The 21,509-nt window shown below is 31.4% G+C and overlaps 1 protein-coding gene across 3 annotated transcripts in view; it reads right to left on the reverse strand.

Moving 5' to 3' along the window:
- Positions 1 to 21,509, reverse strand: part of Scaf11 (SR-related CTD associated factor 11) — an 83,775-nt gene that overhangs the window by 32,693 nt on the left and 29,573 nt on the right. For all 3 annotated transcript variants that reach the window (XM_076854351.1, XM_076854352.1, XM_076854350.1), the window contains exons 2-5: positions 15,951 to 16,032; positions 14,364 to 14,521; positions 4,616 to 4,693; positions 1,472 to 1,572 (exon numbers count right to left, since the gene is read on the reverse strand). In XM_076854351.1, the coding sequence (XP_076710466.1) occupies positions 1,472 to 1,572; positions 4,616 to 4,693; positions 14,364 to 14,521; positions 15,951 to 16,011 (398 nt within the window). In that variant the 5' untranslated portion in view covers positions 16,012 to 16,032. The remainder of the gene's footprint in view (positions 1 to 1,471; positions 1,573 to 4,615; positions 4,694 to 14,363; positions 14,522 to 15,950; positions 16,033 to 21,509) is intronic.

The raw sequence follows: 21,509 nt of genomic DNA on the forward strand, positions 1-21,509 counted from the left end.
AAAATAGAAACTGTAAAAAACCAATAACTAATAGAAATTTTCCATTTGGGGAAAAATCATTCAAGTCATGACTTGTTGGGCAGAAGCAAATGATTATTTTGCATGTGTTATTTTCGCCATGACATGCTTTTCATGTTGGACCCAAATAAATAGTCTCACAGTTCATTCAGTGGTGACCACTGCACTCTCATCAAGTTAAAAGAACTGGAATTCTCTGGGTGCACAAATATGCACATCCATGACACTGTCACAGCCAATAATAGGAGGTGTATCAGGCATGAAACTACCAAAAGGTATTTCTTCATGCCTGGGGAAAGTGTGCTACTATTATCTACCAAGCAAACAAATAAGAATCAAAGCTAATTGAGAAATAGTTATAAAATTTGCTCTAATGCCATTAACTCTGGAAATTATAGGTGGGCTGTTTTACATCTGTAAACAAGTATTTTTTCTGGAAGAAGGATCTGTAGCTTTCTTCACATTCTCAAAAAAGTCCATAACTATTGAAAAGTTAAGATCTAAAGAGCCACAGTGTAATAAATTAGTGGCAGATTCAGTAAATCTCTGATCAACTGATTTAAAACAAACAAATATATTAGTATTTTGAAGAAATGTATATTCATGATTCATAAATTTGATTACAAATGTGAAAATATACTGACTTAAAAACACACTTCTGGACAACTCTAAACAAATTTTTCCTTTTTTTTCTTTTCTTTTATTTGGTGCTGGGGATCGAACCCTTGTGCATGCAAGGCAAGCACTCTAACAACTGAGCTATATATCCCCAGCCCTCTAAACAAATTTCTAATCAAAATAAGCTTAAATTAAATGTATCTGCTATTCATATTCAGTTTAGTTCAAAAAATGTTAAATATCCATTCAATTCAAGTAGTAAGCATTACATTTCTATACAAATATGCTAAATTAGGATTTAAAACAATTAAAGAAACAAATCCAAATGTGCTAAAAAATTCTGAAACATAAAACACTTGTTATACCAGGCATGAAGCATCTATTAAAAAACAAGCAAAATGTGAAAGAAAACAAGGCATTTCAATTTTAACTACTTCATGAAGGACACTGTGCTATTTTATTAGTTAACAGTCTACTTTTCAGCCAGATAAGTGCTACTCAAGAGTGTGGTTTGAGCATTTGTGCTTATCTGTTAACTGTTTATTATTGGTTTGTGGTAATTACAAAACAGGACTGAGCAGTAAGAAATTTTAATAGAAATTATACACTTTTGTAAAGTTTTGCAGGAAATAAAAATAACCCTTCAGAAAAGACAGAAATGAAATTGTATTCTCAGATTTTAATTGATCCTTCCTTAAAATATCAAGTATAGGCTTTCAGATAAGTAAATACATTTAAAGCCTACTTTAAATTTAAAAAAAAAAAAATATATTCTTTTTGTATTAGCTTACTAATGGTTCTGTTCATTTGGATTCCACTTTTAAAAATCACTAACCTTATAAAGCTTTCAGAACTTTCATGACAGGACAGCTGTTTTTTAAGAGAGCTTTCAATATTCTTGTCTTTTGTTTCTCTCAGCTGTCTTTTTACTTGAATCTGTAAGAAAAACACAATCGACTATTTAAAGTGATAATCCAACATCACAAATGAAAACCTTTCAATTCTTTCTTGAAATAATAAAATTAAAACAAAAACAAAAGGCATGAAAAGTATAGTCCCAATACATATACCTACTCATTCAAGTATGATAAGCCACAGCTTAATTAAGTGTGCTAATTCCTGGGGGAAAAAAACAGTGAGAGATAGGGTGTATAAATAGATCAAGTTAGAGGTTGATGGTGTCATTCAGTGGTACGGTACATTTTAAAAAAAGACAATCTCAGTAATAATTCTTTATATATTGTTTATAAGTTGGATTAAATGAACTGTATCATTAAAATTTATTTCACCTGTTTCCATTCACTATTTTAATATGCCTATTAAAAATTTAATTGTATAGTGACTTATAGTACACTTCTATTGGACAGCACTAATCTAGATGACAGCATGAGGGCCTACATAGATGCAAAAGTAGAGGAATAGGAAAAGAACAAATTTTAAGACATTGTACAAAAGATATAAGATTAGGAAGCCTGCCCTTAGTAAGCTCCCAAGGCAAATATGGGAACAGTACTATTTAATGAAGGAAAGAGAGAATTCATGGATCCTGGGTACTAAGGAGCCATGCCTTGGGGGTCCTGGATGTGGGGATCAAGAGCTGAATGGTTTCTTTGTCTTGACCTTTGTGGGAGCGAATTGGTATTTGTACCCACACAATTGCTGACTTGCATCCCTGATAGAGGAGATGAGCTCTACAGAGGGAGAAACCAAAAACTCTCTCAGCTCCCTACAGACTGGAAGAGAGCTGCTGAATTTAGGAGTATCTCTTCCATTTCCTGCCATGGCCCACCCCGACCAAAGACCCTTGCTTGCCTCCACTCAGCACAGCAAACAAGCTAATATTTTCTAAGGCCCATCTCTCTTGACAGAGAAAGAAAGAGAAAACAATGAAAAATAAAAATGGCATAAACACGCACACAAAAGATGAGGGAGAGAAGAGATGAGTGACTGGGGCTGTGACATCAAATTAAGGCTGGGGAAGAGGGCAGGCAGGGAGTGAGCTGACTCTGAATTTGCTAATGTTTGAAATCCTTTTGTATTCTAGATGGAGATATGCTACGAAGTAGTTGGAAATATAGGTCTGATTCTCAGAAAAGAGATATGGGCTAGTAATAGAATTTTAGAAATCATCCAAATATAGGTAGCATTTCAACCTACTGAAAGAGCTGAGTAAACAGAGGGGGGGAAAGTATGCTCAAAGAATTGAAATGAAGACCTTTACAGGAGCTCAAGTGATTAATAAAAAGTAAAGGGAAGATAGGAAGATGGCAAATAAGATTAAAGGTCAGATATGTAAAATAATCAAATATACCTACATACCCATAAAAGAAAGATGTCCTACAAGCCAAAGAACATTGTTAACATTACACTCAGAAATTAAACCATGGGATTTGGAAGTCAGAATGTTATTCTGGACCTTACTAACAACTGCTAAAGTAAAATGATAGAAATGAACGTTCGGTGGAAGCTAAGGGAGATATCTCATTCAAATTCAGCTGTAAAAAGAAAGTGGAGTTTCAACAGAAGTTAACATCAAAGAAAGATATTAAGAGAATTTGGAAGATGTTTTCTGTGGAAGCTAAGGGAGATATCTCATTCAAATTCAGCTGTAAAAAGAAAGTGGAGTTTCAACAGAAGTTAACATCAAAGAAAGATATTAAGAGAATTTGGAAGATGTTTCATGACAATAAATACTTTGTGCCAAATTTTAATATAAGAATATGCAAATCCTATTAATTGAATTTAAAATTTTATTCCAAGCAATGCAACAAAACGTCTTTGGAAGTTATCTGATACCAATCAATCTTTAACAACATAATTTTATAAAGACTTATGAAAAAAGAAAAAAACATAATTATGTCTTCCAGAGAAGTTACTTAATTTTTATTATAGCATGCATAATATCTTTTCTCCAAGATATATACTATTTGTATAGAAGGCCTAGATTACAATAAACAAATAACATAATAAATAAACAATTACAATAAACAAATCCTTTTTCACACATCATTTTATCTGAACTGCAGTCTAATTTGTACTTAACACATCAAGACTCATCTGACAAACATACCAAAAAAACCTATAAAATCCTACACTAAGAGTAACTAGTGCTTAATAAATAATGTACATTGCATCCATACCCTTTTCTCCAGTAACTAAACTCTCACAGACTAATAGTGCTGTCTGGAAACAGTTCATTTTTCCCATTTATAACATCATATACTTATAACTGAGTTTGATCATTTTTAGCTATTTATCATTATCATATATTTTTCATTTCTCATAAATTTTACCTAACAACTATCATTTCTTTCTGTTTCCTTTTACTCATTAATTCAAGAATGTTCCATTTAGTTTTCCCTTTTTTATTACAAGTCAAATTCAATTTCAATACAAATCATAATGATGACTCATAATAAGAAGTAACATCAATGAAATAACCAACATTTAAGACAAAGACATCATTTTAAATTTAATTTTTATTGGCTAACCCCCGAAATTATTTTGTTAATGAAAACACTTTTCAGATATTTTGGGATTGGTCTTTGAATCTAATATTCCATTTTAAACAGTTTTTCAGTGGAAAAATGTATTCAAAGTGCTTCCCAACTAACAAATGTTTTGGAAATAACAGGATATGAGTAGAAGATGTTATTCTAAAAGTTTAAATATTCTGTATGTAAGTGTGAAACATCTTTCAGAGCATCAGAAATCTAATATATTTTGTGAAAAATAATAAGGCAACCACTATAGCTATATCCTCTATGGGAAGCAAAAAAAAAAAAAAAAAAAAAAAGGTTCAGAATTTCTGTACCCTTGTTGAAAGGTGTGACTGTCATGCTGAAGAGGAATGGTTGTACATATTGAACCTAAAAAGTTGACCAATTTTCTAATATCCACAAACTGGAAATATATCAAAGCAAAATAGCCTCAAATAACTTTATACAGTTTATGCTACAAAATAATATCTAAGACTCACCTTAACACACCCTTCCACAGCACTCAATTTAAACACTGCCTGAAAAGGTTTTCGGTCAATAGGACATGAAGCCAGTGTCTGAAAAATGATAAACAAATTATATACTTACAAATGTTACCTTAGTATAGATCACATTAAACGATACTAAGTACAGTTGTAAGTTTTCCACTTTTTCCACTATAACAACAAACAGAAACGTGTTTTTCTTCTTTCAAATATAAAGGAGAGAAAATACTCTTGTCTGTGTCATGCCAAAGAATAAATACCCTGAATTGGTTTCATTCATTCAAATATATACTGAACACCTACTGTATGTTAGTAATTGGAATACAATGATGAACAAGAGAGATAATAAGATCTCTGTAATTAAGATTTCATTAAGATCTGCTACCCCAGTGAGAACTACCATATAATGAAAGCTGTGCTGAAATCTACAATCCTGAGATGTAAAGCTGGCTATTATGCTAAATTCAGCTGTGAAAAGAATGGCTTGGACAGGACTTTTACAAAATATTCTATATTTTTCCCTAAAATCAATTATTTGAATAGGTAGTTGTGCCAACAATAAAAATATTTAAAATATATGAAAAAAATTAAGTATTCCAACTCCCATCAGTCATTTAGATGACCTCTCCACAGACAGTTCCTCATATAGGCTTTTGCAGATATCCAATGCATATTTGTATATATGTCTTAATATTATGGTATAATTCAGAAGTTGAACTAAATTTTTTCTCCTCTTCATTATGTATCTTAGATTGGTTTACATTAGTAAATAAAGTTATCCCATTCTTAACAGCATATATGCCATGGTAGTTTTAGTTTACCCTTCCTTTTATATGTGGAAGGTTGAGAATATTTTCTTACTTTTAAAGGTTATACAAAGATTATTTTTCTCTAAACTGTCTATTCATGTTTTTTGCCTTTTTTATTAAGTTGCTATCTTTTTGAAATTGACATAGGTATTTTCAATTAAGGAAACTGATCCTTCAATCACTTTAAGATTATATATCAACTTTATATAGTTACACTTTCTGTCCTTTCGAAATTCACACGCATCAACTATAACTGAGGGTTTGATACTATTAAAAGTTGCATAAAAGTGGGTTTATACTATTTAAATAATTTAAGATGGAATATTTTCTACCAGGAGGGAGGACTCAGCAATCTATGAAGAAAACACTAATATCTATGGTTACAAAAGTAAAAAACGAATTTTAAAAATATAATAGCAGCAGTCCAGAAGATCAAAGAGATTTATAGAATCTATATAAATTACCTTAATTATTCATTAGTGAAAAATGTGGTATTTGCCTTTCTGGGATTTACTGCATATTTAGATATGCTTACAGAACTACAGGTAGAACAGACTGTGTATAATACCTGATAATACAATATTTTCACAAAACTCATGAGTTACGTTGGGAAGAGTCAAAACAAAAATTAGTTATCTTCTACCACCTTAATTAAAAGTGTTCTTTCAAAAAAAAAAGTGTTCTTTTTCTATTAAGTAAGTATAGGAAAAATGCTTTACCACTCTGAACTGGGAAATGGGATCTTACTGTAAGAAATCAGTTGGGACTGGTAGAAGCCAGCTCCACTAACAACCTCCAAATATCAGGGATTTAGGATACTATGACTTTACCTACAGAAATCTTGGCCTTAAGAAGATTTGTTGTATGTAGCAAGAAAGCAGCTCAAGTCTTTTTTTTTTTTCCCAATTATTAAATTTGTTTTTGTAGTTGTAGATTGTCAGCATGCCTTTGTTTATTTTTATGTGGTGCTAAGGATCAAACCCAGTGCCTTATGCACGCTAGCCAAGTGCTCTGCCACTGAGCCTACAAACCTCCGTCATAACAATGTAATTCTATTTAATTCTATTTAAACTATCTATGTAATTGCTATGTTACCAATTAGCATATATGCTATAAAATTTCTTAGATGAGGCTATATTTTCACTACATTTATAATTTAACAGTACTTAAAATTTTCAAGTTCTCCCAATTTTTATCAAAACTTAAAAATAATTTTATTTGTTTTAAAGGTAAATTTAGATACTCATAAAAAGATTAAACAGTAATAAATAAAAATTTGTTTCCTTCAATGTTGGCTTAATACCTAAGATACTAGTGCAGTGCCTCTGGATTTACTGTCTACTTTCATATTTTCTCTTTTCTATAAACTTGTACAAGTTACACTGCCTCTCTGTGCCTCAAATACCTCACTTATGAAAATGGGAATAACAAAATTTATCTCTAAGGTTTCCAAGGGAATTAACTGAATATATAATTCTTACAAAAATGCGTGGCATATACTATCATGTAAGGTCTTAAAATTACCAATCAGCTTAACTACACTAACAAAAAACTAGGCACGGTAATACATGCCTATAATCCCAGCCATCTGGTGCTGAGGCAGGAGGGTCGCCAGTTCAAGGCCAGTGTGAACAACTTAGCAAGACCCTGTTTCAAAATAAAAAGAGTTAGGAATGTAGCTCAATGATAAAGTACCCCAAGTTGAATTTCCAGTGCAAAAAAAAAAAAAAAGAAAATACTTGATTAGAAAAAAGACAATCTGTAATATGATATATATACAAGTGAGAAACATGAGTTCTTAGTGATTTTTATTGGAATTTCTACACTTAATAACACACATGGAAGTTATTTTCTTGTTCTAGGATTTAGATATGAAGAGCCAAAGAAAACTTCTATTTTCAAGAAATTTACTTGTATATCATTCAATGTCTGAAATTACACAACCTCATTTTTTCTTTGTTAAATTTCCTCTGTTAACATCAGTTAAATTTCACTTTTTTCCTTTACAATTTTCATTCTGACATGGTTTTAACTTAACCATTACATTTTGATTTGTTTCAAATATTTGAATTCTGGGTAGAATTTTAATTCTCCTTTTCCTTAAGCATACTGCTTTGGATCTGTCTAAAGATTCATTCAAAGAAAGAATTCCACTACAACAAAAACAAAAATTAAATTTAAAAAAAAAAAAAAGCACAAGAAAAAGGGTGGTAGTAGTTAGATGACTACTACTATATATTATCATAATCTGCATATTCTTCAATTTCCTAAAAATAATTTAGTTAACATTAGAAAACAAGTTAATTCACTTTGGCTCAAACTCAGCCAACATAAACATTTCTTAAAACTGATTTATCTTTCTAAGGTAAAGAAAGCGTAGGTCAAAAAACAAGCCACCAATGATAGACAAAATACCTTTTGATATGGCTAAGAAACAATGCTGTCCTTTTCTGATCTTGGGAAAAAACAACATAGCAAAGCATTTCACAGAAGAAACAGAAAAGAAATTCAGTTCTCCTGAGATAAGTCTTCACAGCATACACCAATAAATTAAGAGTGACTAAAGAATTCAATGAAAAATATCAAAACACATTTTGAATAATTAAGTAGACCGTTTAATTTTTTTCTTAATGTGTACTGTAGGGAAATTAAAAAGTTACTTTAATACACACCACAGTTGATTAATATGTACTAAAGCATCAAATTATATATAATGTGATAATCACATAATTGAAGAGAAAAATTTTACAAATTAATGTTAAAAGATGGTTTAGATTGACCTAATTTTATAGTATTTTGGGAAGGAACCTCATCCTTATATCATAAAGTTACTTTAAGTTTAATTTTCAAAGGAAAGTTTATTTCACTAGAATAACTGGTTAAATTTCTAACAGTAAAAATTTAAAAGTCCACACTTAAAACTACTATAGAAAAATTTAGTCAATATATTTATTATATTTTTTAAAACGATTTCAATTTTAAAGAAAATTATCACAAATTGTTTCATTATATGCAAAATAAATCTCTTCATTATTCATCATTTTTATTCCTTACATGTAATAAAAATACCCTAAATTATTATTCACCTGTTTAAATGAATGACTTTCAGTAATTAAAGTTTCTAATTAGTTTCATAATCAAAGTATCTAAAATCACCATTCGACATTATGATACAGTTATAAAATTAATAGCATTTGCTCACTGCTTTATGATGTAATGTTTAATAATAAATAGAGCATACATTTTACCATGAATGCTCTGTACTAAGGTTTTATCAGTTAAGGAGGCCATTTCGATAGTAAAAATAATCTTCCTAATGATTTCGGTAAAACATACCCTAGTATTCTGAAGCGTTGTAAATTCCCAGCTCAGACAAACCCATATTTAAATGTAAGAACAGGAAACCTTCCTTATTTGGGAATTCAGGATTCTTGATTTCTAATATTTCTTGCTTCCTGCTGCTGCTCTATCCTCAATCTCATAGGCTGACTATAGATAGCCCCTCCTAGAGAGAGAGAAGCAAGTGTTAAAGATAAGTGCTTAAAGACTAAACCTCAGTCTATGCTTCTTGGCAGTTTTCCTGTTCATGGGAATCTCTAATACATCCATGTATCTCCCACTAACAAATAAAGCATATTATACAAAACTGCAGTTCATAATCAAAGATGCCTGAGGAATGAATACAATTAGAAGTTGATGCTTATTTTAAAAACTATTAACCAGGACTTATCCCTTCTCATTTATGGTTCCAAAACACCTAGTCTGTATCTCCAAAAGTGCTCACCTGGTGTTAGCCTACATATTCTCTATCACACTTAAAACATTCTTTCAAGACAGTCCTGGTCAATCCATATTAGAGAAACTATGGTTCTTTGTACTAGATTTCAGAAGTATATTCCTAAAGGACAAATGGTTTTCAGTGATAAATTTAACAGTAAGCATTCCACCTAACTACTCAAATAGAACTCTTTAAATATTCTCCAAAATATAACAACTGGGTAGAATTATATTTAATCTTAATTTCTTAAACTTTCTATTCCTAGTATAAGAACAGAAGACTTAGTGAACTACCTGTATAAATCATTTTATATATTCTGACATTTAAAACTAGTCTACACAGAAATTTACATAATTTACCTAAATGGTGAAGAGAGTATTAGATGAAAATCTTCACACAGAGATTGGTAAAGAGAATTAAATGAAAATCTTCATGAATAGTCTTTAGATAATGAGCATTCAAAATATAAAAATATTATTTCCCAAAGGATTAATTAATAGGGTAAAAACGGCATTAGATACAAGTTCAAGGTCTGGAGGACTGAGAACTAGCAACTTCCCTAAGGCACTTTAAGGATAAAGGTAGAAAGTACTGATCAACTATTGCACATATCTAATATACTTAAAATGAAATAATATATCTGACAATACTTTATCAGTTATAAAGGATTAATGTTAAGTGATACTCCAAATATGTGCTTAAAATATTGTCCCAGAGAAATACAATAACTGAAATTTTGGTAAGTTCAGTGATTTTGTTAAATTTGAGGGGAAAAATGGTTAGAAAAAGCCCAGCCAATAAGGCTTTGCTGAATTATTATGCCACTGAAAAGTGATTTAATCACCAGAATCAGGTGCAAATTTCCAATTACTGCATAAAGGGACACTTGTATAAAATATACTGGTAGTCAAAATATAAGTCAACTAACTACTCATATCATGATTTTCTGTTATATATTAATTCAAAAATATACTCCTCACCTGTCTGTATTCAACATTGTTGTTTGACTTCTTCAAGAACTGTATGTCACTTGGTAAGACTCTCTTCATTTCTAGTCTCATGAGAGAAAGCATACCTTTGTCAACTGTCCAATTTTGATTTTATTAACCTTACTTTCTCAAACTGAAAATGCCAGCACTTGACAGGAAATTGAAGACTGAGATAAATAAGCTGAGGGAAGATAATCTGTGTATAGTGGGAAAACTAATCACATTTTCAAAAATTAATATTTAAAAGGGAAATATATTATTTAAAAGATATGAGGGAAGGACCTCAGAAGATAAAGAATATCTTAATCACATATATTGCATGTCCTTTTAATATAATAAATAGGACTGGGGGTGTAGCTCAGTGGTAGTACATATGAGGTTTAATCCCCAGCACCATGTCCTCAACCCCTATTACTCCCACCCCCGCAAAATAACAGTAAGAACCCTTGAAATGTTTTAAACATGTAATATTTGTTAGTTCTCAAACCTTAACCCTGTAAAGGCCAAATTTTTAATCATTTCTTGGAAACTGTGCCAAATTATAAATTCTATCTTCTTAACCAGTATGTGGGGAGGGGGCAGCCCCTTGTTTATAAGGACCATAATTATGATCAGCTATCATTACTGTCCATACATCAGATTTATCTAGCCTTCAACTTTCTAAATATCTACTTTAAATGCACAAACTCAGATAATCAAAGTTAAATTTATAGAAGTTCAAAAATCTCACTAAATAAGTAGATTGTATTTTTACTTACAGTATGGGTAAAATAAATAAATTCCTAACTAAGTGACTGATGGAACTTTAGTACGCTGGCTCTATACATATTTCAGTCCAATGACTTTCTTTTAATTTCAAATTCTCAGCTCTAATAGTGATGGTTTAAACAAATAAAAATTTCAATTATCCTATAATTCAACTATACTGTCTTTGTTCAACATTCTACTTCTATACCATTATACTTTTATAAACTAACAGGCTTACCATCTATGAATTCCTTGAAACAAAACAGTCAAACAGTACAGCTTATTTAAATTTGTTCTGGTGTCCCTAAGAAAAATATGTTACTTAAAAAATAAGGGGAAAGGAGAAAGAAAAGGGGCAATAAGGCTCTAGGCCTTGAAAGTAAGCACAAGTTCTACTATGGTGAACTCTTTTGTCCGAAGTAAAGTGGATTCTATGGCATACCTATGTACTACAAAAGGTCAATTAATTACTTTCAAATCCTTACACAGTTTTTATTTATATAAACATAGAACCAATATTTTCAATCTTGGACAGATTAAAACTAACTTTGATTTGGAGATAGATACTAAATATCAGTTTCTTACAATTAGAATTTCTTTAATGCTCCAAATACTAAGATGAAAGTAAATGACTCTTTTTTGTATGTCTGTGTATTTGATATGACTTCTGAATCACATTTCTGTGAATCCTGATAATACATTTCAGCATGGTTGAATTTCTGAAAGACATAAAATCTAGAAAAATGATCCTGAATACATTCTGTGTTACTTTCGTATCATGTAGATTTCCAATCACTGTAAATGTCACTTTGATAGCTAGTCTTCTAGAAGTTAACATTAAGTAAAATGTTAAACAATAGATTAATTTTTTTAAGTTATTTTAGCTTTAGGCTATTCCTTCAAGTATTTGAAAACAAATTACTACTTGAGTTCAGAATTCTTACTTTGTACATTGCATAAATATTAACATAGCAAATTAAAAGTTAATTAAATGAAAGAATGTATAAGAGCACTATTAGCATAATGCATGCCTATTGGTAGACTCTAAATATATATACTTATTCCCAATCCTGGCATCTAAAGTAAACTGCATACCTCTCTTTTAAACAGATGGCAGCTGAGGAAAATGAGAGAAAAGAACTTATGATGATGCAAAAAAAAAAAAAAAAAAAAAACCTAGTGAGCTTAAAATCTGATTCTATTTGTCAAAGTACTGATATATTTTAAAACACATCTAATTTTTGTCACAGAAGATTCAATTGAAAATTAGTTTAAAGCCTAAGTGACTTGGTAAAACAGCATTCATTCATAATTTATAATGAACAATTTATTAGTAGATTGTCCTCTTGTTACTACATAACTTAACCATTTATTCAACTGATGGCTGTTATTCCCACTAAGGACAACACAATAATTCAGAATTATTCTCCCCTTTCAAAATTAATTACTTTGTTTAACAAATTCCACAACTCTAACCCCCCAGCATAATTTAAGATAGTAGCAAAGTAGTTAAGTACTTGTTTTAAGGAGCAATTTCACTTTAATAAAATGTTCATGTCCAAAAGAATAACTCAAGAGGAAATTACTGCATTCAAGAAAGATGTTGACTACAATACTTACGTTATCAAGTATTAAAGCTTACGGTTGTATTTAAAGATGGTAAGGAAAGACAGAGGACCATGTCTATACATTCTACTTTCTTAAGTGAAAAATACATATTCAGATTATTTTTGAAGTTCACAATTATGCGGTCACTGAATATAATCATGAAAAGCACTGAACTGAAATCTTCCATCCACCCAGTAATGGTGCTTCTCTACCTGAAGCAAAATCTTTTTTTTCTTTTTTCTTTTTTTTTTTTTGGTGGGGGGTAAGGGGGGAAATGGTGGTAATGTGAATTTAACCCCAGGGTGCTCTACCACTGAGCTACACTCCCAGTCCTTTCTTATTTTGAGACAGGGTCTCACAGTTATAGAGGCTGGCCTCAAACCTATGATTTGTCTGCCTCAGCCGTCCAGAGTCTCTGGGATATCATGAGTGTGCCATTGCACCCAGTGGCAAAATCCTTTCTAAAAAAATTCATCAAAAAGTAACCAAGATGCAATAAATACAACACATCTTTAGTTTAGTGGCAGAGAAAAATACGCATTCTTATTTCATTAGTCAATGCTCCTGCAAAATCATCAAGATTTATCAATCATATTAACTCCATAAAACTCAAAATACTTTTCCCCAAAATACATTTTCAACTATCCTTAGTCATTTCTCATCAAAGACTGGTTTAAGTTTTAACCTAAATTAAAAGCTTCTATGTATGCTATTATGAATTAAATTAACATAACAAACCTTTTCTTCCCTTTTTCCAGAACTCAGTCAGAAAGGCAGTATAAATAAAGTCATTTCTCCTTTCCACACTATTAAGGATAAGATAAGTAAAATCCTAATTATGTAAATACAATTATTTCCATGGTATTTAGGGACACTGAACAACTGAATGCAGTTAATGTTCAAATTATTTTTGAAACACATCTATATTTTTTTTTACTAATTTTTACACACTGACAAAATACTAACTCAGAAAGTACAACATGATTAATATGAAGAACAATGAATTTTTATTTAACAACTAATAACAATGGGGTTTATAATGAATATTTCCTTCAAAGTACTTGGCCCAAAGGGAGTGAACATAAAACATCAAAAGTCCTGTTCCTTAATCAGTTACACTCCATGAAGAATCTCAGTATACCTAACTCAAACTCTGAAATTACTTGCTACTAAGTTAAAAACAGAAATTAGAAAACTTAATTCTAAACTTATACTGCTTCTTAAATTTTGAGATCTTGGTCAAGTAATAGAATATAAAATCTAAAATTCCTCAGTTGTAAAATGAAAAAACACTATTACATCTGCTCTGGTTAATCCACAAGATAGATATAAAGAAATCAAATAACCTATGTGAAAATTCTCTGAAAAATATCAAACAAAAAGCAGACAGAAGTGTTATTAGTAGTAAACAGATGTTATCATACAAGAGTTTCATCTGCTCTTCTGTAAGGTTTTCTTTTTTTAAAAGAAATGCATTTAAGTGCTCTTTATGTGTAATATGAAATGAATTGCATTCTGCCATCATGTTTAAGAAATTAGAATAAATAATTGAATTTAAAAATTTTTTAAAAAGAAATGCACTTAAAATTCTTTAATTGTAAATGAATAAAAAGCTGAATAAAAAAATTATAAGGAAATATAATGAGAGACCTTTAATAATACTGGGAAATCTGTCCAAAGTACTAGGGAAATTCATTACTGTGAAATAATTCATGAAATATAGTATCAACTCTTTAGGTTAAATGAAATCATGCTAAGGAATTAAAATACAGTAAAGTATCAACCATGTTAATTCTTATTTTCGGACTTACCTCTGCCCATTTAAGAATACAGGTCACACAGAAGACATGATTACAACTTTCTGGAAAACCAACTTCCTTCTCTAATAGGCAATTAAGACATATTGGACATCTATCTGCTTCACTGTAAAACAGACCAGTGGTAGCAGTACCATTTCTGTTTTCTTCACCTGTAGAGTAAAACAACCAAATGTGTTTTCAAGTCCTCTAAAACAAAACAAAAAAAAAAAAAAAACACCTTATTTCTATAGCAATATGGTAGACTAGATACTCTAAGGGCCCTCCTATTACAAAACAATTAGATCTTAGATAAGTAACAAACATAGTCCTTAAGTCCAATAGCCCAACATTAATTACTTTGGCATGCACGTGTCTTGTGTGCATTTCTGTATATATATATAGGGGATTGCTGATAACTGAACCCAGCATCTTAAACATGCTAAGCACATGCTATAACACTGAGCTACACCTCCTGCCACTTTATTTTTAAGGGGGAGTAAAACTTCAATTAGTTTTAATGAATTTTAAAGTAATAATTAATTTATTTTTTAAAATGAATAATTTTTAGGATTCAAACTTTTAAAAGTAAAAATAGCTATAGTGGTAAATCTTCCACTCAAACTTATCTCCACCCATCTAGTTCTATCCAACCAAATAACACTGTTAAGTTTCTTCTAATGCATAGAAAAGAAAGCCTTAATACATTTCCTTCCATTCACACACTGCAACAACTATACACATTATTCTGCTTTTTCATTTTTTATTGATGGACATAAAATTGTTTGCAGCCTTTGCCTATGATAAACAACTTTGCATGCACTGCTGACTCAGAATAAAAAAAAAAACTCTAAAATTTAGCATAAATAAAGGAATGGATAGCTGAAATATGAACCGTTTTACAGCAAGCAAATGAAAAGCTGCAATTATCCTGGGCATGAATATCCATACTAATGTTCAGATCTGGAGACCAAGCCTTCACAGGTAGGAGAACTAACAGTAATACTCAGAGACTCTAGGACTAAGGTGTTCCAGCATGGATCTAGGAAGAAGCAAGTCAATTCCTGTAGAGGAAAGAATCCCTAAATTAGGCATTCAGGATTCCACACATTAAATTTATCAAATATCAAATTCTAATCAAACATTAACAAATCTAGGGAAATCAGCCACCATGAGTAAGAATCAACAAAAACAAAATTAGCAAAAACCAAAATCACTGGTTTCAAAAATCAGAATTGTTAAATACCATGAAGAATAACTAAACAGCAGATCAGACCAAGAAGAAAAGAGTACTTCTGAACTAGAAGAAGAAACTATCTAGGTTCTAGAAGACAGAAAAGGAGATATAACAATGACAGAGAGGCTAAGAAATGAGCTAGAAGCAAGGTCTAACATACTAATTAAAATCCAGAACAGAATTAAAATAGAATAATTAAAGAGGCTGAAAAAAAAAAATGTACACCTCTTTAGTTTACTTTAGAGTTTAACAACAAAAACAAGAAAAAACAAAAAACTCCTTGTGTATGACATGCATACAAATAAATGTTTAGAAACACAAAGTTTTACTTTCAACAGACAAGCTTTATAAAAACAAAACATTACCTTCCATATCTTCATACTCCTGATCTCCCACATTTAGGGTATATACAGTTTTCTTCTTCATTTCTCCTTGGAAAAGAATTTCCTATAGGATGAATTACAATAAAGAATTTTTATGTTTTACTTCTCTCAATAATATTTATTAAAAAATTAATTGTGAATTATAAGAAATTACACATAAAAGAACACAGTACAAACCAAGCCAGTCTGTGGATAATCCAGTATTCTTTTATAGTACTTGCAAGGAAAAAAAGCAAACAGTTTTATTGAAAAGAAAAGCCTTATCTAACTATTAAATAAAAGCTAAATGATAAATTCTATGACAAAAATACAATCCAAACATAGGAAAAAGAGATGAACCTGAAATGGAGTTTTCAGGGAAGCTAATAAGTCACATGTTGAGGAACTTAAGGCATTTACGAAGCAACACAGTATAAGGAAATAAAATAGAAATTAGCTAAGACAATCTGACAAGAAAAAAGTATGTATATTTGTGTATACTGGAACAGGATGGGCATATAAGCCAAGAATTGCACCTAAAATTTCACAATGAGGGGCAATAAAAGAAATAGGCAATGCACTGTAAATCAAATAAACTAGATTATAGACAGATCTCTGATGAGGAGTGGCTATGGATGTAGTTCAGTAGTAGAGCACTTTCCTAGCATATGCAAGACCCCAAGTTTGATGCCCACTATTACAAAAATATCAGAGGCAGACAGACAGATGGACAGACACAGATATAAGTTTATTTTTTTTAAAGATTGCTATGTGAGAAAGTATAGAATGGATTACAGAGGGGAGAGATTAGAAGCAGAATAATTTGCATAACAAGTAATTGAATGTGAATTAGAAAACCAGAAAATTGAAGAGCAGATGAATAATTTCTGAGATTCAGTAAGAAATTATGGGGCCAGATGTGGGGGTGCATGCCTGTAATCCCAACAGCTTGGGAGAATTGTGAGTGGAAACCAGTCTCAGCAAATAGCAAGATGCTAAGCAACTCAGTAAGACCCTGTCTCTAAATAAAAATACAAAACAGGGCTAGAGATGTGGCTCAGAGTGCCCCTGAGATCAATCCCCAGTACCAAAAAAAAAAAAAAAAACCAATCATGGGGAAGGAATCAAATTATTTCTCTGGCCTAGACAACTAGGAAAATGGTAATCTTATAATGAAAGAGAGAGAGAAAGAGAAACATGGGAAAGGAAATTAATTTGGTTGTCAAAGGGAAGAAATTTATGAGGAAAAAGTTTTAAAAATCAATTCTCAATATCCTTCTTGAAATTATGTAAAACACATGACTGCAAAAACCCATCTGAATACAGACATTGTAGGTATCTAAACACAACAAATTCCCCAATTTTTCAATTATGATTCTCCTATGTATCTGAAGCAATTTTCCTATTTTCTAAAATTATATACACATGCTAATTTCCACATTAAAAGTATGACTTGCCTAGGAAAATTTCCTGTTTGGTTAAATAAAGTCACTCTTCTGTTTACAAAACCAACTGCAAAACAAGAAACTTAGTAGCAGATGTTAAGAATAAATATTTGGGGGTATGGTAACTGGCGATTGAACCCAGAGGTACTTTACCACTAAGCTACATCCCCAGCTCTTTTTATTTTAAGACAGGGTCTCAGTAAGTTTGTTAGGGCCTCACTAAATTGCTGAGGCTAGCTTCAAACTTACGATCCTCCTGCCTCAGCATCCTGAGCCACTAGGATTTATGTGTGCCACCATGCCCAGCAAATGTGAAAATAACATAAAGATTGCAGTGATTTAAAGCTCAAAATGAACCAAAAGTCAGTTTTAAAAAAAAAAAAAAGAAGACTTAATTCAATCAATCTTCCTTAATAAAAGTAGAACATCAAAACAAGAGGACAACTTCTCATTCTTTGCCTACATTTGCAGTATCTGTTTTAGTTCTGGTGCTATTCTTTAGAGACAAATGCGAAGATAAATGTCCAGGAAAGATGACAAAAATGGCTACAGCCTTAGAAACACTATCATTTACAGACAAGTAAAGTGGTAAGCCTGGAAAAACAGAAACCTTAAGAAGAATGTGAGCAGTTATCTTAAAATGGAATGGACTATTCTGAGAGACAATAATATAACCTATCAATGAAGATATTCAAGCAAGTCAACGACCTCTTATGGGTTTTGTTTTAACTCGAAGATTTATTGAGTACTATAGTCAATTCACTAAGTTCAGCACTGAACAAAAACCGAAATCCTTGCTTGTCTACTCTAGTAAAGGAGAAAAAATAACTAAAATATCTATTATAACAGAAGCTGAAAATGCTATAGAAAAAAAATTAACAACAGTGGAGCTAAAAAAAAAAAAAGAGTGAGAAACTAGGGAGACTGCTGTTTTACAGAGTGCTTAGGGAAAGCCTCTCTATAAAATGACGTTTGAACTGGCAGTGTAAAAAAAGCAAAAGAGAAAAAGTTGCATGTATAGTGCTAAGCATTACAGGTAGAGAAGAACAAATGTGAAAGTACTCAGAGAAACAGCTTTGTTATGTTCAAGGAACAAGAAACAGAAGAATATGGTTAGAATAGAGCCAAACAGGAATAGCAGTAGGTGAGAACAGAGAGGTAACAGAAGACAAGATCATGCAGCACTTTCTAAGCTAAAGTAAATACAATGGCTTCTTCTCTGAGAGAGATGGGCCCCTTAGGCAGTTTTGAGCAGAAGTAATACCAAGGGGAAAAGTAGAAGCCAGCAAGATTACTCTAATAATCTACAAAAAAAGATGTCATAGCTTTGTACCAGAGTGGTAACAAAGACAATAGAAAGTGCTCAGACTTCAGTTATGTTTTGAAAATTTGGCCATGAGAATCTGATGATAGACTGGATGAAAGGCATTCGTTAGAGAGCAAGAATCCAGGATAATTTCAAAGGATTTTTATTCAAGCAAATAGAATGATGAAGTTGCTTACATAGAGAGGACTATTTAAAAAAAAAAAATCACATAACCATTTACTCTCATTGTTATTTATGCAGAAAGAAAGCATCAATATAACCTAAGAACCTGTTACAAATTCAGGATATCTCAAGAACCATCAAATACGTAGTGAATCCAAATCTGCATTTTAAGCTCTGTACAAAATCAATATACTTTAAAGCCTGAAAAGCAATGCTCTAAACAACTTCCCAACTTAGTTGATTTTAGAGTCATACTGTGCTCCTATATGGTCTATAATTGCATATAATTTTTAATTTCTGCTCATATCATACTACCATATCTCTCCCATTATTCTAAATAATGTTAATAAAAACTACTTAAATCAATGTGATAAAAACATCAATCTGAAAATTGACACAATATTTTAAAAATCTAACAAATTTTCAGAAGATGTAGTAGATTATCTCTGTATAATTTGTCTCACCTATGCTATTTTCACATTTTCTCCTCTAAGAATAGCATTCATATTTATAAATTATAATTTGCATTTTAAAATGAATGAACTGTCTTCTCTAAGTCTCATGTAGTAAAGCACACAAGCTTTCCCTTCTATTAAAAATATGCTTTAAAAACTGCAGAAGTACTTCAAACTTTTAGAAGTTGTGTGCTTCTTCCTGTATTAATAATCTTTTATACCTGAAAAATGATTATGCCATATTAACACTTTAAACTAATAAGGGTCTTAGCATTTCATTAGACTTTTTTTTGTAAAAACAGCATCAATATAACCTAGGAACACGTAGCAACATGGCCATATCTCAACCAATTTTAAGTTGCCAAGACTGGTCTTATATTTGTGATCCTCTTGCCTTGGCATTCCAAGTAGGTGGGATTATAATTATGCACTATCACACTCTGCTCACTAGACTTTTGTCTGAACTTTTTAATCTTTTTTTCTTAAGTTTCAGTTCAACAACTTATAACCTTTTTCAGGGGGATTGGGGTGGGGGGGTGTTACCAGTGTTTGAACTCGGGGGCGCCTGACCACTGAGACACATCCCCAGCCCTATTTTATATTTTACTTAGAGACAGGGTCTCACTGAGTTGCTTAGTGGCTGGCTTTGAACTCACAATCCTGCCTCAGCTTCCTGAGCCACTGTGATTACAGGTGTGTGTCACCACGCACAGCACAACTTATGAACTTTTAACTTGTTCATGTTTATCTGCTGTATCTGCCTGGACTCCTATTTCTGATCCAAGAATCCAGGCTTTTGAATATCAGCTTTTCTTTGAATTTCCAGTAACAAAAATGCAGGAATACCACACAAAGCTGCAGTCCTAGCCAGTAATAGAAGACCTAAGAGATAAGCTATAAGTGGGTAGGATTATTGTTCTTTGTGGTTATCTAAAAAAGTTAGACATATCCCAATTTGGGGCTATTTACTATCTATGGTTCTATTCACAAGTCATATCCTTCCTACACTACTTATTACTACTTCTGCTAAGCTCTGTAAGTAAATTATAAATTAATTATAAATATAACTAAATTTTCTTTTGATGGTTCTAAATTTACTTCAAATAAATTTCAGATAATAGATGATCATTTAAGATTTTTGATAAACTGTTTACTTTTCTGATAATTTTAACATAATGAATTTTAATCTTTAATGGCTTTCCCAGACTTTACCTTTCCAAGTTAAAAATACCCTTTTAGTCTGTTATACCTGATATAATGTTCTAACATACTTCTATCTACTAGTTGCTCTTTTCCATTTCATTATACGCATTATAATGAAAAAATAATATCTCTATTATGTATTGGAAATAATATTTGAAATATATTAATGCAAAATCTGGGGGGAACAGTCCGATTTTTAAATTTTATAAGAAGCCACTGAAGTTTGAAATTTGGGAGATAAAAAGAAAAAAGAAACTACAGGTACAAATCAATTTTTAAGAGTTCAATACTCATTTTTTCCACAAGAACCATGGAATACATGGAAGTAAGAATCCTAGGCCAGATATTGCTACGCATTCAAATAACAGCAGCATGTTGAAAATTTTCAGTTCTCTAGAATAGTGCTGCCCCAAAAGAAATTACTCTATGAAGCAATATTAAATGTGAGTAGTGTCAGAAAACAAATTTTCAAATTTACTGACATTTTAATGAATTTAAATTTCAGAACTCAATGACCTACTGGCTACTATACTAAGCAGTTCAGTTACTTAAGAAAATGTTTCAAGTTATATCTGGGATTCTTAAGTATGTTTTATTTTCACAGTTAACTGGGCATCTAAAGTTTCAAGAAATCAGAGAAGGAACCAGAGGTACCTTAGTAATATAAACTAAGCTTTTTAGCTTAACCTGGTTCAGTTTAAAATTGAAATTTTAAATTTTCTTCTTTCTCTTTACCTTTTTTCCCTTCCAAAGTCCTTTCTAGTTTACTTCAAAACCTTCCCTGCCTGCTTCCTACTACTGTCCTTCAAGTAAGTCCATGGCATCTAATGGTATCTACATGTTGGTGACTACTACAAACTTTAGAGTCCAATAGGCCTAGCTTCAAATCCCAGCTCCAGTGTAATAAATGGCTATTGATACTAGTACTAGAAAGAGAAATGGGAAGGGCAATAAAATTGCTACCTGCCCA

The sequence above is a fragment of the Callospermophilus lateralis genome, chromosome 4 (assembly GCF_048772815.1).
Source record: "Callospermophilus lateralis isolate mCalLat2 chromosome 4, mCalLat2.hap1, whole genome shotgun sequence".
NCBI classification, from domain to species: Eukaryota; Metazoa; Chordata; class Mammalia; order Rodentia; family Sciuridae; genus Callospermophilus; species Callospermophilus lateralis.